The sequence below is a fragment of the Taudactylus pleione genome, unplaced genomic scaffold (assembly GCF_031769625.1).
Source record: "Taudactylus pleione unplaced genomic scaffold, aTauple2 ptg001034l, whole genome shotgun sequence".
NCBI lineage: Eukaryota > Metazoa > Chordata > Amphibia > Anura > Myobatrachidae > Taudactylus > Taudactylus pleione.
In genome coordinates this window covers 61,511-77,489 of record NW_028285435.1, presented here as the reverse complement: position 1 = coordinate 77,489, position 15,979 = coordinate 61,511, and the positions used below count along the sequence as shown (strand labels likewise).

General features: G+C 42.9%; 1 protein-coding gene across 1 annotated transcript in view; it reads right to left on the bottom strand.

The window, feature by feature from the left end:
- Window positions 1-3,813: 3,813 nt before the first annotated feature.
- The window catches only part of LOC148454026 (carbonic anhydrase 9-like), a gene marked incomplete at its 5' end in the record, with an annotated part of 47,300 nt that continues 35,134 nt past the window's right edge, over window positions 3,814-15,979 (bottom strand). Inside the window, 2 exons of the mRNA XM_088461333.1 lie at window positions 3,814-3,957; window positions 10,190-10,283. Of these exons, the coding sequence (XP_088317459.1) occupies window positions 3,894-3,957; window positions 10,190-10,283 (158 nt within the window). The remainder of the gene's footprint in view (window positions 3,958-10,189; window positions 10,284-15,979) is intronic.

The window sequence follows — 15,979 nt, the reverse complement described above, 5'->3', positions numbered from 1 at the left end:
TCTTCACAAGACCTGCCTCACATGTCCACGATGTTCCTCCATCAACTTAGAATAGATGAGGATGTCATTTAAATAGACCACTGCAAAGACTCCCAAGAAATCCCTTAACACCTCATTAATAAAATCTTGAAAGACGGCTGGGGCATTGGCAAGGCCAAATGGCATAACAAGATACTCAAAATGTCCACAATGGGTGTTAAATGCAGTCTTCCACTCATCTCCTTCTCTGATGCGAATGAGGTTATATGCGCCTCTAAAATCAATTTTAGAAAAAATGGAAGCCTCACGCAGTTGGTCAAAGAGAACGGAGATGAGCGTCAAGGGATATGCATTCTTGACTGTGATCTTTTTCAGTCCATGGAAGTCAATGCAGGGTCAGAGGGATCCATCCTTCTTCTGGACAAATAAAAACCCCACTCCAACTGGGGATTTAGAAGGATGAATGAAACCCTTATCCAGAGCCTCTTGATTATATTCCTGCATGGCTTTATCCTCCGGGATAGACAATGCATATAATCTGTGATTAGGGAGCTTGGCACCTGGTAACAAATCAATGGCGCAATCAAAAGAACGGTGAGGCGGCAGAACATCAGCTTTTTAAAAAAAAAAAACCTCTGCTAGATCATAAGGAGCAGGAATTGATGAGGATTTGGATGAGATGGCAGCAGCAAGACGAATAGATCGAGACAGACACTGGGAAAAGAAAGTTGATCCCCATTCAAGGATTTCACTGGTTTGCCACTGGATCATGGGGTTATGTTTTTTCAGCCAAGGTACCCCCAATACAACCAGAGCCAGTGGACACTGAAGAAGGAGGAATGACAACTCTTCCCAATGCAGAGCTTCCAATGGGGTCCGGAAGACAACTGGAACTTTGGAAAGACTTGTCCCGTCCAGACCAATAACCTACACAGGAGTGGATAAGGACTTGGGATTCAAACACAAGGTCTCGAAGAAAAACATGTCCATAAAATTATCCGCAGCTCCGCAGGAATGGAAACTTGAGTATTGGGCAAGTTAATCACTGTGGTGATAAGGACAGAATTTTCTGGAGAGATGGATGCAAGGCCTAGATGTATCTCCCCTAGCTCATCCAGACCTTGCCTTTTCCCGACTTTACTGGACAAAGCTGGGATACATGTCCTCTACTGCCACAGTAAAGGCAAAGACCCAATGACTGTCTCCTAAGTTTCTCTTCGCCCGGAAGATGAAACGCTCCCAGTTGCATCGGCTCTTCAGGCTCAGATGAAGTCATCCATACTGGAGATCTCGGAGGCAAAGAAGGTAGATTCTTTTCTACTCTGCGCTCCTGCAGTTGCCAGTCGGTGCAGATGGTCAAATTCTTGAGAATTCAGAGAAGGATACTGGACTAGGATACCCTTTATTTGATCTGACAATCCCCAACGAAACTGGCTTCATAAGGCCGGGTCATTCCAACCAGCATCGACAGCCCATTTACGGAACTCCATACAATAGTCATTGGCCGCTCTGTTCTCCTGTTTCAAGGACCTGAGACTCGTCTCTGCCATAGCCGCTTTTTCTGGGTCATCGTAGAGCAGACCCAATGTGGCAAAAACTGAGGCCACAGTCTGTAATGCCGTACTAGTGGAGGGAAGACCAAAAGGCCCAGGTCTGAGGATCTCCCTGTAATAGAGAAATAATTATCCCAACTTGTTGGGCCTCTGTGCCCAAGGATCTGGGTCGGAGCCTAAAATAGAGCTTACAGCTCTCTTTGAAATTCAAAAATTCCTTATGGTTCCCTGAGAACCGATCAGGCAGATTCAATTTAGGTTCTAACACTGCAGGGGCCAAAGCACTTCAAGCCTCCTCAAACCGAGGGGAAAGTTCTTGCACTTTGTGTCAGAACCTGGATCTGCACGGCCAGAATTTGAAGAGAATTCTGAGCAGGCTCCATAATACATGATCACAAAAATACCCTTTAAATATATAAGGCCGGTGATACAGTTAGGCAACTTTACAGGACTAGAGAGTTTTAGTCCTGTAACAGCCTTGAGGACTGGAATACTTGGCTAGCTGTGGCTGTGGAGCAGCTCTGAGAGCTGGTAAACCTTGGCTTGATGTGGTAGGTGGACCGTAGAACAAGGTGTGGCCTTTTGGTCTTGCAGCAGCCTTCGGGGTTGGTATGTCTTGGCAGGATGTGGCCTTTGGGCTGTAGGACAAGATGCAGCCTTTGGGCCGTGCAACAGCCTTTAGGGCTGGTATGCCTTGGCTAAATGTAGCCTTTTGGCCATGCAGCAGCCTTTAGGGTTGGCATGCCTTGGCTAGATGTGGCCTGTGGCCCATAGGACCTTTGGGCTGTGCAGCAGCCTTGAGGGCTGGTATGCCTTGGCTAGTTGTAGCTGATTTAAGACATGTGTTGCCAGATTGACACTGGCATTGGTACATAGGATAGCGTACTTAGGGCCTGATTCAGAGTTGGGAATAGAGAAGGAGAGATAGCACTTAACTGTGTACCTGGACAAACCATGTTGCAATGCAGGGGGTGTAAATACATATATATTTTTTTGCATGTAGGGAAAATACTGGCTGCTTTTACATGTAGCCCACAAATACTGCACAGCTTTATTATTACTCTACAATGTAGTTGTCAGTTTGGACACCTCCCTCCCAAATCTAAATCTCTCTGCACATTTTAAATCTGCCCCACCTGCAGTGCAGCATGGTTTCATCAAGATGATCAGTTGAGAGAGATATCTCTCTCTATTCCCAACTCTGAATAAGGCCCTTAGGACAGTGGGTTGCGACCTGTGCCACCAGGTTGACACAAGCCGCTGACGCTGGAATGAGGCCTGTGCTGCCGGGTTGACACAAACGGCAGAGGACTGGTATGCGGACCGTGCTGCCTAGATGACACAAACGGCAGGTAGATGGTATGCCAACTTTCTGCCTAGATGACACAAATGGCAGTATAACAAGATAGGCAAGAGAACTAGGTACTCGACTGGATAACATGAGACAATGCCAGAACCAGAAACACGTGAAATGCTATCACCGGCATAGGAGCAGCGTTCGCACCAGAAGGAAATAGCCGCAGGAACCAATCCAGAACAGAGCAGGGATGATGGATAGTAGATGGGAGGAGTTCAGCAAATGGTTCCCCGGCATTTGCATGAGCAGCTTGTGACAGTTATTTTGTAATAAATAAAAAATGTCTAAGATATTGTTTTGTGTAGCTTTATTAACTCATTATATCCAAGAATCTTATTTTGTTACACCAAGAACAACTAGTAACATCATGACTGGTGGCACTGGCAGCAGCTCCAGTACTAGTATGTGGTTCCTGCTCTCCTCTCAACTGATCGTTCTGCATATCAACAAACACGAATGAAGTTGGGTACAGCACACACGCCAATTTGTACAAATTTATATATTACACTGCAGTATCAATGACTTTGAGTGTCACAAGATTTTTCATGAATAAGAAAATAATAACACACTGCGCTACCACTTAGTGTCAGAAGATTATTTATGAATAAGAATCACACACTGCGCTATGACTTAGTGTCACAATACGTGGATGATAAACTGCGGTCTGGCCAACAGCATTCCCACCGATGTCACCACATGTTAATTGTCCTGATATACAGCGTCTGAAGCAGACAGGGCTTATTTATTTGTTGCAGAAATTAGGATGATGAGTGAGGATTGGGGCATGGTTGGGAATATAAATGGTCTGGCGTCATGATAACTAACCTTCTGCCTGGTAACTGGTGCGTGACTGGTTATCATCACAATAAATAACACATCATGTCTTCTGATTTCTTATAAATACATTTATTGGTGTGTGTACAATTCCTGTGGCAGTGCTTCTAGAGACAGACTACATACATTCAGCCATCACACAATCATCCCCAGGGACCATCCATATTGCACTACACCATGTTCTCCTCGGTGGTCGCTGCCTTATAGATAACATTCGATTTCTTTTCAGTTGATCTGGGGGAGTAATAAATCCAATGTCAGTAATCAGTACCAACAGGCAACACTATACACTATACCAAGGGTGGGGAACCTTTTTTCTGCAGAGGATCATTTTGATATATATATAAAAAATGTTGGGGCCCTGGTGCAGACCACGCCCCATCCATGTGATGTCACACAAGGGTGAAGCCACAACCGCCGGTGATTACAGCAATGCCTGGAGCATCCTAAGGACACCCCAGGAGGCATTGCTGCATAGATTCTGGCTGCAGGGGCCATTCTAGGCACCATGTCAGCCAGATGAGGCTAGCAGAAAAAAGCTCTGAGGGTCAGACCAAATGATTCCACGAGTCTTATAAGGCCCCCGGGCCTGAGGTTCCCCATCCCTGCATTATACAAAAGGTCATTCTGTATCCGTGATGCTATTACCATTGGAAATTAAAACATTTTAGTTTATCTGCAAAAAAAAAAACAATGAGTGACAGGTACCATAATACACATTATAGAAAAGTGGCAGATGCAAAACATATGTATAGAAAAAGAAATATGGGTGATTCCACTGGCGCTGTCCTTTTGAAGGGTTCACATCTAGATGTGACCCTTAAATTGTAGTAGACCCATAGAGAAAACAAATGGTTAATCGTAACCAAGTCTATATTTCATCACATAGGTGAAGGTAGTATTCTCCGCTCACCTAGTCCCAATTATATACGTTCCCTGAAAGGTATCTTTTATAAATCCACCCTCACGATTCAGGTAAACTTCTGTCACTAAAGACAACAATAGAAACCAGGCTCACCTTGATATAAATATAGACGTTCCTATAAAGGTTTCTTTCGGCTTCAGTATGGAGAAAATGCACCATGCAAAAACGATCTCCTTTGTATATATTTATTCCAAAAAAAGTCTCATAAAAACAGACCTAAAAATACCAGCACAGTATAAAAAAAAGAGGGAAACACTTCCAGCATATAGGAGTAATCCCACAATCACATATTCATATCTCACCCGGACTGAGCATAAACAAATGATTGGTCCAAAAAGTATAGAAAATTGGATTGAGATCCCCAAATAATGCAGTGTTACACTCCCCTCCTCCAGCACCAACGCGTTTCCGACCACCTAGGGCCTTCCTCAGGGTGTGTGGAGGTTGTTCCATCTAAGGGTATTTATACCCTAACAGTACATCTGGGGCTTGAAACTAATCAAAGCCACCACAAAAACATGGATAATATTTAAAAACTTTTCTAGTATTATAACTGGTCTAAAATCCTCTGTCCCAGACATATACATATAAACTGATGTTTTGTATGTATATCTCCCCATATAAAGTGCATCACAAGTTAAAACATATGTACATATACAGAGTACATCCAGTAATAATTCCAGTCCATAGTTTGATTAATGTCATCCTTTAGCGCTACATACTGAATTCCACACAGCTGTTATTAATCGCGCATATTGCTGGAACACATCCCATGACTTCCGTTTCCGGTCTTTGAACCGCACCTAACATCCTCTTTGTGCGTCATCGGCCTCTATTGTTTGGTCGGCGGCCATTTTGGGTAAGTCCAGAATATATATTGCCAATCGGTCTCTATTGTATGTCGTCGGCCATTTTGGGTGAGTCCAGGATGTATGGTGACAATCGTGCTCTAGTGTGTGGAACGTCAGCCATGTTGGATAGTTTAATCTCCATATACGATAGTGGCTCACTCGCAGAAAATGAAAATAAATATGATATCCCGATCACTAATTGTTTCTATTTATATGTAATCTGAATCAACAATACATATATAAAGACACCATCCCTATTAATGAGGATATAGTAGGTGCCTTATTTAACTACTCTATTGCAGCTGCCCTTATGTCTAATAATCATCCATCCCACAATACTTAAAAACAACAATAAATAAAAGTAAAACTCCATATAATTTATATAAACTATTAAGAAAAAACAATTCATAAGAACCACTTAGTTTCAAAATCAACGTTAGGTCCTTTAGGTGTAAGTGTTTTTAATAAATATATCATTCTCACCTTCTCTCTGGCTAATCTTAGTATCTCTATCATTACTTCGCCAGTTTGGTTTGATCGATTTAATACCACAGAAGGACACTAACGTTACAAGCATGTACATTCTTAAAATGAAGGGAAACATTATGTGACTCTAACCCCTTTCTTATGTTTCTTACATGTTCTGCGAGTCTTTCCTTTATCAATCTAGTGGTTTTACCCACATACTGACTCCCACAGGAACATTGCAATAAATACACACAATATTTAGAGTTACAAGTAATAAAATCATCTATAATAAAAGATTTATGTGTTTGAGTGGACATGAACTGAGTAATCTTACGTTCATCATTTTTACAGGTTCACACATACTACATGTTCCACACCTGTAAAAGCCCTTAGATTTAATACTACTCATACTAATCGGGGTATTTATAACACTCCTCACCACATTATCCTTAATACTACGAGCTTTTCTATATACAAACTTAGGTCGATTCTCTACACGTTCTTTTAATAGGGGATCATTTGTTAAAATTTTCCAATGTTTATTAATTATACCCTCCAATTCTTTATGCTGGTTGTTATATTGTGTTATAAAAGGAATACATTTATTCCTTACTAACCCCCTATTGGATTTGGTCTTAAAAATAATGTCCTTTCAATCCAACTCTTCACCTTTATTCTTTGCTATATCGACCCATTCAGTACTATAACCTTTGGAAGTGAAGTGGTCTTTTAGAATTTCCGATTGTTGTTTGTACATCCCCATCTCTGTACAATTCTGTCTAATCCATAAGAACTGCCTACTGGGGATACTTTTCAATCAATTATGGTGATGATTACTGTGAAATTTAATAAATGAGTTACAATCGGTGGGTTTAACAAAATTCATAGTTTTTAATTGTTCCCCATCTACATATATAGTGAGATCTAGGAAATCTACTTTAATCACATCACTGATGAATACAATATTAATCTCACATTCATTACTATTCAAGTATGTGCAAAAAGATTCTAGAGAGGTCTGATCTCCACTCCAAATAAAAAGGACAGTCAATATAGCATCGCCATGTCACCAGGTTGGTACCAGAAGGATGACCACTCCACACAAAGTGTGTCTCCCACCACGCCATAAACAAGTTGGCGTAGCTTGGTGCCAACCTGGTGCCCATGGCTGTGCCCTTCAATTGCAAGTAAAATTCCTGATCATACCAAAAGAAATTGTTATGTAGGATCATATCGATCCCTCCCAACACTAATTTTTATAATCTACTGATACATCCTCCATATCCAAAAAGAAACCAACAGCCTGCAAACCCAATTGGTGGTCAATAATGGTATATAAAGGACATAGCATCCGTGGTTACCAATATATACCCTGTTTTCCACTCTATCGAAAAGTTCTTTAATAACAGAAACCGTATCTTTTAAATATGATCGTGTTTTTTGTACCACGATGTAAAAGATTGTAAAAGATGATCTATATAATGTGAAAGATTTGACAACACTGAGTTGGGTTCCCGCTACAATGAGTCGGCCCGGTGGTTTCTGCCTATTCTTGTGGATTTTGGGTAGGATATATATCACAGGTATAGATGGAGTGTCTATCTGAATATATTCTTGGACTGTTTCTGTGATAACACTCTTTGATGTATATAATTTTAAAAAAACATAGTTTTTGAGTTATCATCTTAGTGCAGTTACCTCTTAATTTTTTTGTATGTAGAGGTATCTGCCAACTGCCTTATAATCTCAGCATTATATTCATCTGCAGTTAATATCACTACACTACCCCCTTTATCTGCGGGTTTAATCACTATCTACTTATTCTCTCTCAGGGTTTTTATGGCATTCCTTTCCTCTTTTGTCATATTCATATTTTTAATTTTTTTTAAATCCATCCTTTCCAAATCATCTTTCACTAGACGTTCAAAAGATTCAATAAAACAACCTTTCTTATGAATAGGATAATATGTTGATTTTTTCTTAAATATAGAGAAGTTGTCATTAACTTCATCAGATATAGTTGCTGAACCTTCACTGAAATATCTTTTGAGGGTCAGCCTCCCTATGAATTTATTAAGATCCACATATACATCAAAATCATTTATACGGCTGGATGGAGCAAACTTCAAACCTCTTTCTAAAATATTTTGCTTATGCTCATTCAGGTTATACTGACTTAAATTATATTATATATTATATACCTTAGTTATACCTTTTTTGTCATCATTCTCTTTATATTTATTAAAAACACTTACACCTAAAGGACCTAACGTCGATTTTGAAACTAAGTGGTTCTTATGAATTGTTTTTTCTTAATAGTTTATATAAATTATATGGAGTTTTACTTTTATTTATTGTTGTTTTTAAGTATTGTGGGATGGATGATTATTAGACATAAGGGCCGCTGCAATAGAGTAGTTAAATAAGGCACCTACTATATCCTCATTAATAGGGATGGTGTCTTTATATATGTATTGTTGATTCAGATTACATATGATATCCCGATCACTAATTGTTTCTATTTATATTTATTTAAATTTTCTGCGAGTGAGCCACTATCGTATATAGAGATTAAACTATCCAAAATGGCTGCCGTTCCACACACTAGAGCACGATTGTCACCATACATCCTGGACTCATCCAAAATGGCTGACGACATACAATAGAGACCGATTGGCAATGTATATTCTGGACTTACCCAAAATGGCCACCGACCAAACAATAGAGGCCGATGACGCACAAAGAGGATGTTAGGTGCGGTTCAAAGACCGGAAACGGAAGTCATGGGATGTGTTCCAGCAATATGCGCGATTAATAACAGCTGTGTGGAATTCAGTATGTAGCGCTAAGGGATGACATTAATCAAACTATGGACTGGAATTATTACTGGATGTACTCTGTATATGTACATATGTTTTAACTTGTGATGCACTTTATATGGGGAGATATATATATATAAACTGATGTTTTGTATGTATATGTCTGGGACAGAGGATTTTAGACCAGTTATAATACTAGAAAAGTTTTTAAATATTATCCATGTTTTTGTGGTGGCTTTGATTAGTTTCAAGCCCCAGATGTACTGTTAGGGTATAAATACCCTTAGTTGGAACAACCTCCATACACCCTGAGGAAGGCCCTAGGTGGTCGGAAACGCATTGGTGCTGGAGGAGGGGAGTGTAACACTGCATTATTTGGGGATCTCAATCCAATTTTCTATACTTTTTGGACCAATCATTTGTTTATGCTCAGTCCGGGTGAGATATGAATATGTGATTGTGGGATTACTCCTATATGCTGGAAGTGTTTCCCTCTTTTTTTTATACTGTGCTGGTATTTTTAGGTCTGTTTTTATGAGACTTTTTTTGGAATAAATATATACAAAGGAGATCGTTTTTGCATGGTGCATTTTCTCCATACTGAAGCCGAAAGAAACCTTTATAGGAACGTCTATATTTATATCAAGGTGAGCCTGGTTTCTATTGTTGTCTTTAGTGACAGAAGTTTACCTGAATCGTGAGGGTGGATTTATAAAAGATACCTTTCAGGGAACGTATATAATTGGGACTAGGTGAGCGGAGAATACTACCTTCACCTATGTGATGAAATATAGACTTGGTTACGATTAACCATTTGTTTTCTCTATGGGTCTACTACAATTTAAGGGCCACATCTAGACGTGATCCTTTCAAAAGGACAGCGCCAGTGGAATCGCCCATATTTCTTTTCCTATGTGTTTGAAGGTGTGGTGCTCCAGAGCATGAACTAGGCTGCAGTCCAGGAGCGCAGGAGACTTGAACACTTTGTTACTTGGCAAAACATATGTATACTATATATTAATACAATTATTACATACTGTGTATACCACAAACACTTCCTATAGCATTAAGGTACAAAGAAGTAGATGGGTCATCAGATGTAGTCTGGCAAGGACAGAGGAACAATAAGATACTGGTAGATTTCGGCAGGGACGGTAACCTTGTCCTGTACAGTAATCGCCTGTTACGCTTTCCCCTGATTGGTAAATAAGCCCTTAGATCCCCTCTCACTAATAAATACTGTACGGTCACTATCCAAGCGAATCCCCTCTGTATATTCTGTATCTCATTATGTTATAGTTAATAATCTCAGAGAATCCCGTTGATACTTTGTGTCATTAATCAGACTGACCTGGTAAATATTAGGAATGAATTTGTGGTTACAGTACTTTGTGTGCACTTACTTCTGGTTCCTGCCTCGATCTTTTCTTACATATACATAGAACGCCACAGCCGTTATGGCAAAGAGAACTCCAAATATTATTGCCAACATATCTCCTGTGAATGAGACATATATACATATTATAATTTATTTATATGGCACCACAAGTGTTCCCCAGCGCCTTACACAGCACATAAACACATAGGTGACCGGTGACTTACAGTACAGTACAGTACAGGACATGGATAATATATAATGCTACATTAGTGACCAGTGACTTACAGTACAGTACAATACAATACAGGACATGGATAATATACATTGCTACATAAGTGACCATAACACCCAGATAAGCAGCAGAGCATAAACAGCTAAGTGTTAGGTGCCTGGAGGGGGGTAAGAAGCAGATGAAAGTAGAGAACAGAGAAGCACAAGAGGGTAGAGGACCCTGCTCGTAAGATAAATATATGTATATAAAAACATCCAGGGTTGGACTAGCCCACAGGTGTACAGGGGAAAACCCTGGTGGGTCCTTCATGCCCCAGTCCAACACTAAAAATATCTAATATACTGTACAACTAATACACATCAAATATATAACATTATTAAACAAAAGTACATTTAAACAATATCACTCTTTCCCCAGTGCTCTGGCCAAAATTTCCAACTTACTCAATTCTTTAGTGGTGCTCCTCACAGTGACTGTAGCAGGAGGAACTTCTCATTGTTGTCTATGTGTATGCTATATTAATAATTTCTTTAGTGGTGCTCCTCACAGTGACTGTAGCAGGAGGAACTTCTCATTGTTGTCTATGTGTATGCTATATTAATAATTTCTTTAGTGGTGCTCCTCACAGTGACTGTAGCAGGAGGAACTTGTCATTGTCTATGTGTATGCTATATCACTTATTTAGCGGTGCTCCTCACAGTGACAGGAGGAACAACTTGCTGTGTGTTTTAGGGGCTGGCTGTTGTCACTTGTCAGGGGCTGGCTGCTTATATACATACTGCATAGGGGCTGTCTGTCTGTTGTCACTTGTCATAGGGGCTGTCTGTTGTCACGTGTCATAGGGGCTGGCTGCTTAATGTACATACTGCATAGGGGCTGGTTGGCTGGCTCTCTTGTCATAGGGGCTCAATATTGTGAGCTGTGAGGTGGTCAAAATTGACTGGAAATTAGTGGAAATAAATGTTATTGAGGTTAATAATACTGTAGGAACCAAAACAGGCCCATTTTATATGATTTTAGCTGTTTTTATGATTTTTTTTTAAAGAAAAAATCCAGATCCAAAACCAGGGAAGATATAGATCCAAAACCAAAACACGGGGGTCGGCACACATCCCTAGTTTAAAAATCATTTTGTGTGGGGTGTATAAATTAGGGATGTGCAGGCTCAAATTAGATTAGATTTTCCCACCAAATTCTGATTTTTTCCTGCCAAAAATCGCGTTTTAGAAAGAGGCAAAAATTCATCTTTCATGGACAATCATCATTCCTGGACAAAAGTCCATGAAAGGTGATGTTGTCCATGAAATATAACATTTTACCTCTGAGATTTTTGCCGGGAAAAATCTGAATTTGGTGGGAAAATCCAAACTAATCCGAGCCTGCACATCCCTAGCATAAATTAGCCATTGCAATCTCCTGCACAGTATGAGAGCACTGTACGTGCCAGGAGATCTGCAGTGTTGTGGCTGCTCAGATTGTCGTACATGCTGTGTGATTACCTGAAGTGCGTCCATGGTACCAATGTTTACACTGTTACACGTAGTCAGAAGGATATGAGGAGGCAGCAGTGGGTGTCCCTATGCTGGGCTGTGATTACACTGTACGGATATGAGGAGGCAGCAGTGGGCGTCCCTATGCTGGGCTGTGATTACACTGTATGGATATGAGGAGGCAGCAGTAGGCGTCCCTATGCTGGGCTGTGATTACACTGTACGGATATGAGGAGGCAGCAGGGGGCGTCCCTATGCTGGGCTGTGATTACACTGTACGGATATGAGGAGGCAGCAGTGGGCGTCCCTATGCTGGGCTGTGCTTACACTGTATGGATATGAGGAGGCAGCAGTGGGCGTCCCTATGCTGGGCTGTGATTACACTGTACGGATATGAGGAGGCAGCAGTGGGCGTCCCTATGCTGGGCTGTGCTTACACTGTATGGATATGAGGAGGCAGCAGTGGGCGTCCCTATGCTGGGCTGTGATTACACTGTACGGATATGAGGAGGCAGCAGTGGGCGTCCCTATGCTGGGCTGTGCTTACACTGTATGGATATGAGGAGGCAGCAGTGGGCGTCCCTATGCTGGGCTGTGATTACACTGTATGGATATGAGGAGGCAGCAGTGGGCATCCCTATGCTGGGCTGTGCTTACACTGTATGGATATGAGGAGGCAGCAGTGGGCATCCCTATGCTGGGCTGTGATTACACTGTACAGATATGAGAAGGCAGCAGGGGGCGTCCCTATGCTGGGCTGTGATTACACTGTACGGATATGAGGAGGCAGCAGTGGGCGTCCCTATGCTGGGCTGTGCTTACACTGTATGGATATGAGGAGGCAGCAGTGGGCGTCCCTATGCTGGGCTGTGCTTACACTGTATGGATATGAGGAGGCAGCAGTGGCGTCCCTATGCTGGGCTGTGATTACACTGTACGGATATGAGGAGGCAGCAGTGGGCGTCCCTATGCTGGGCTGTGATTACACTGTACAGATATGAGAAGGCAGCAGTGGGTGTCCCTATGCTGGGCTGTGCTTACACTGTACGGATATGAGGAGGCAGCAGTGGCGTCCCTATGCTGGGCTGTGCTTATACTGTACAGATATGAGAAGGCAGCAGTGAGCATCCCTATGCTGGGCTGTGATTACACTGTACAGATATGAGGAGGCAGCAGTGGTGTCCCTATGCTGGGCTGTGATTACACTGTACAGATATGAGAAGGCAGCAGTGAGCGTCCCTATGCTGGGCTGTGCTTACACTGTACAGATATGAGAAGGCAGCAGTGGGCGTCCCTATGCTGGGCTGTGCTTACACTGTACAGATATGAGGAGGCAGCAGTGGGCGTCCCTATGCTGGGCTGTGATTACACTGTACGCATATGAGGAGGCAGAAGTGAGCGTCCCTATGCTGGGCTGTGCTTACACTGTACAGATATGAGGAGGCAGCAGTGGGCGTCCCTATGCTGGGCTGTGATTACACTGTACGGATATGAGAAGGCAGCAGTGGGCGTCCCTATGCTGGGCTGTGGTTACACTGTACAGATATGAGAAGGCAGCAGTGGGCGTCCCTATGCTGGGCTGTGCTTACACTGTACAGATATGAGAAGGCAGCAGTGGGTGTCAGTATGCTGGGCTGTGATTACACTGTATGGATATGAGAAGGCAGCAGTGGGCGTCCCTATGCTGGGCTGTGATTACACTGTACAGATATGAGAAGGCAGCAGTGGGTGTCCCTATGCTGGGCTGTGATTACACTGTACGGATATGAGAAGGCAGCAGTGGGCGTCCCTATGCTGGGCTGTGATTACACTGTACGGATATGAGGAGGCAGCAGTGGGTGTCCCTATGCTGGGCTGTGATTACACTGTACATATATGAGGAGGCAGCAGTGGGTGTCCCTATGCTGGGCTGTGATTACACTGTACATATATGAGGAGGCAGCAGTGGGTGTCCCTATGCTGGGCTGTGATTACACTGTACATATATGAGAAGGCAGCAGTGAGCGTCCCTATGCTGGGCTGTGCTTACACTGTACAGATATGAGAAGGCAGCAGTGGGCGTCCCTATGCTGGGCTGTGATTACACTGTACAGATATGAGGAGGCAGCAGAGGGCGTCCCTATACTGGGCTGTGATTACACTGTACAGATATGAGGAGGCAGCAGTGGGTGTCCCTATGCTGGGCTGTGCTTACACTGTATGGATATGAGAAGGCAGCAGTTGGCATCCCTATGCTGGGCTGTGATTACACTGTACGTATATGAGGAGGCAGCAGTGGGTGTCCCTATGCTGGGCTGTGCTTACACTGTACAGATATGAGAAGGCAGCAGTTGGCGTCCCTATGCTGGGCTGTGATTACACTGTACAGATATGAGAAGGCAGCAGTTGGCATCCCTATGCTGGGCTGTACTTACACTGTACGGATATGAGAAGGCAGCAGAGGGCGTCCCTATGCTGGGCTGTGATTACACTGTACGGATATGAGAAGGCAGCAGTAGGAGTCCCTATGCTGGGCTGTGATTACACTGTACAGATATGAGGAGGCAGCAGTGGTGTCCCTATGCTGGGCTGTGCTTACACTGTACAGATATGAGAAGGCAGCAGTGGGTGTGCCTATGCTGGGCTGTGCTTACACTGTACGGATATGAGGAGGCAGCAGTGGGTGTCCCTATGCTGGGCTGTACTGACACTGTACAGATGTGAGAAGGCAGCAGTGGGCGTCCCTATGCTGGGCTGTGATTACACTGTACAGATATGAGGAGGCAGCAGTGGGCGTCCCTATGCTGGTCTGTGCTTTGGAAGGTATTAGCATATATTGCGTTCCATCAGTGAGTGCCGTTGCATTACTGTCTCTCTGAACCAAATCCTGTGTTTAAGACATTTTTGCTGAAAAGCAGAAACTATTCATTTTTACGCTGCCAACAGCCAGAATCTGATGGTAATGGATTTATGGGTAGAATACCCCATACTATCTTATATACTGAACGTCTTTACCATTTAACATTAGGCCATTTCCATTACTGCCCTTCCGAGATGATATATCTGTGGGAAAGCTTTCTGCCATGTATAGAACAAGCTTTGTGTACAAATCCCCTGGGAAACTGGCCCTTTAGAAGATTTTTATTTGCTTACTAGGTGCCACAAAGGGCCACAGTGCAGTACCAGGAGCGTACAGCAAAGCTCTACATAAGAAGGAAGAGTAAGGATAACAGAGTTACTAACAGCAGAACAATGGCATTCCCAAAGGAATAAGTACAGGGAGAAGGATCAGGGACACAAACAGACCTTGTAGGAGGAGAGGGTGGTCCACAGTGTCTAAGGCAACTGAAAGGTTCATAAGGAGAATACCCTTAGACATGGCAGAGGGGAAACCATTGGTGATCTAGTTATAACCATTTCTGTAGAGTAGTGGTAGAGAAAGTCAGACTGAAGGAGGGAGTGGGAGGAAATGAAGGGCATGAGGTAGTTGCAGATAAGCCATTTAAGAAACTCATGTGAAACTTCTGGGTCTAATAAGAGCCAATGGACTCTAATGTGAGAGACTGGCACTAGGTGGAGCTGCACAGTGCCAGAAAGGAACAAGCTGGCAAAAAGAGGACTTATGTCTTACCTGGTTTAGTCCTTTTCTTCAAACTCTATAGGGGTCACAGGCTTAGACCATGGTATAGGTGGAGCAGGAGGAGTCCAGGCACCAAATAGTTAAGCTTCCTCTCCCTGCAGCCCTGGCTTCACCCCTATACCCCACCCCCAGCAAGGCCAGTTTATTTAGCAAGCCCAAGGCAGAAGCGAGGAAGAGGAGACGGAAGACCAACCTACACAGACTAGTCCAAAACACCCAGAAACACTAATGGAGGACTGGAAGTAGAGTAGAAAAAACCTCCCAGCCCGGTGTATCAGGGTGAGTGGCCTGTGTCCCCTATGGAGTTTGAAGAAAAGGACTAAACCAGGTAAGACATAAGTCTCCATTTTTCTTCACACTTCCATAGGGGACACAGGCCAAAGCTATCCCATTATGGGAGGGGACACTCCGGAGCAGTGCTGAGAACCTCTTCAGCAAAAAGCTGTAAAATGAACTGAACCAGAGTAAAGCATG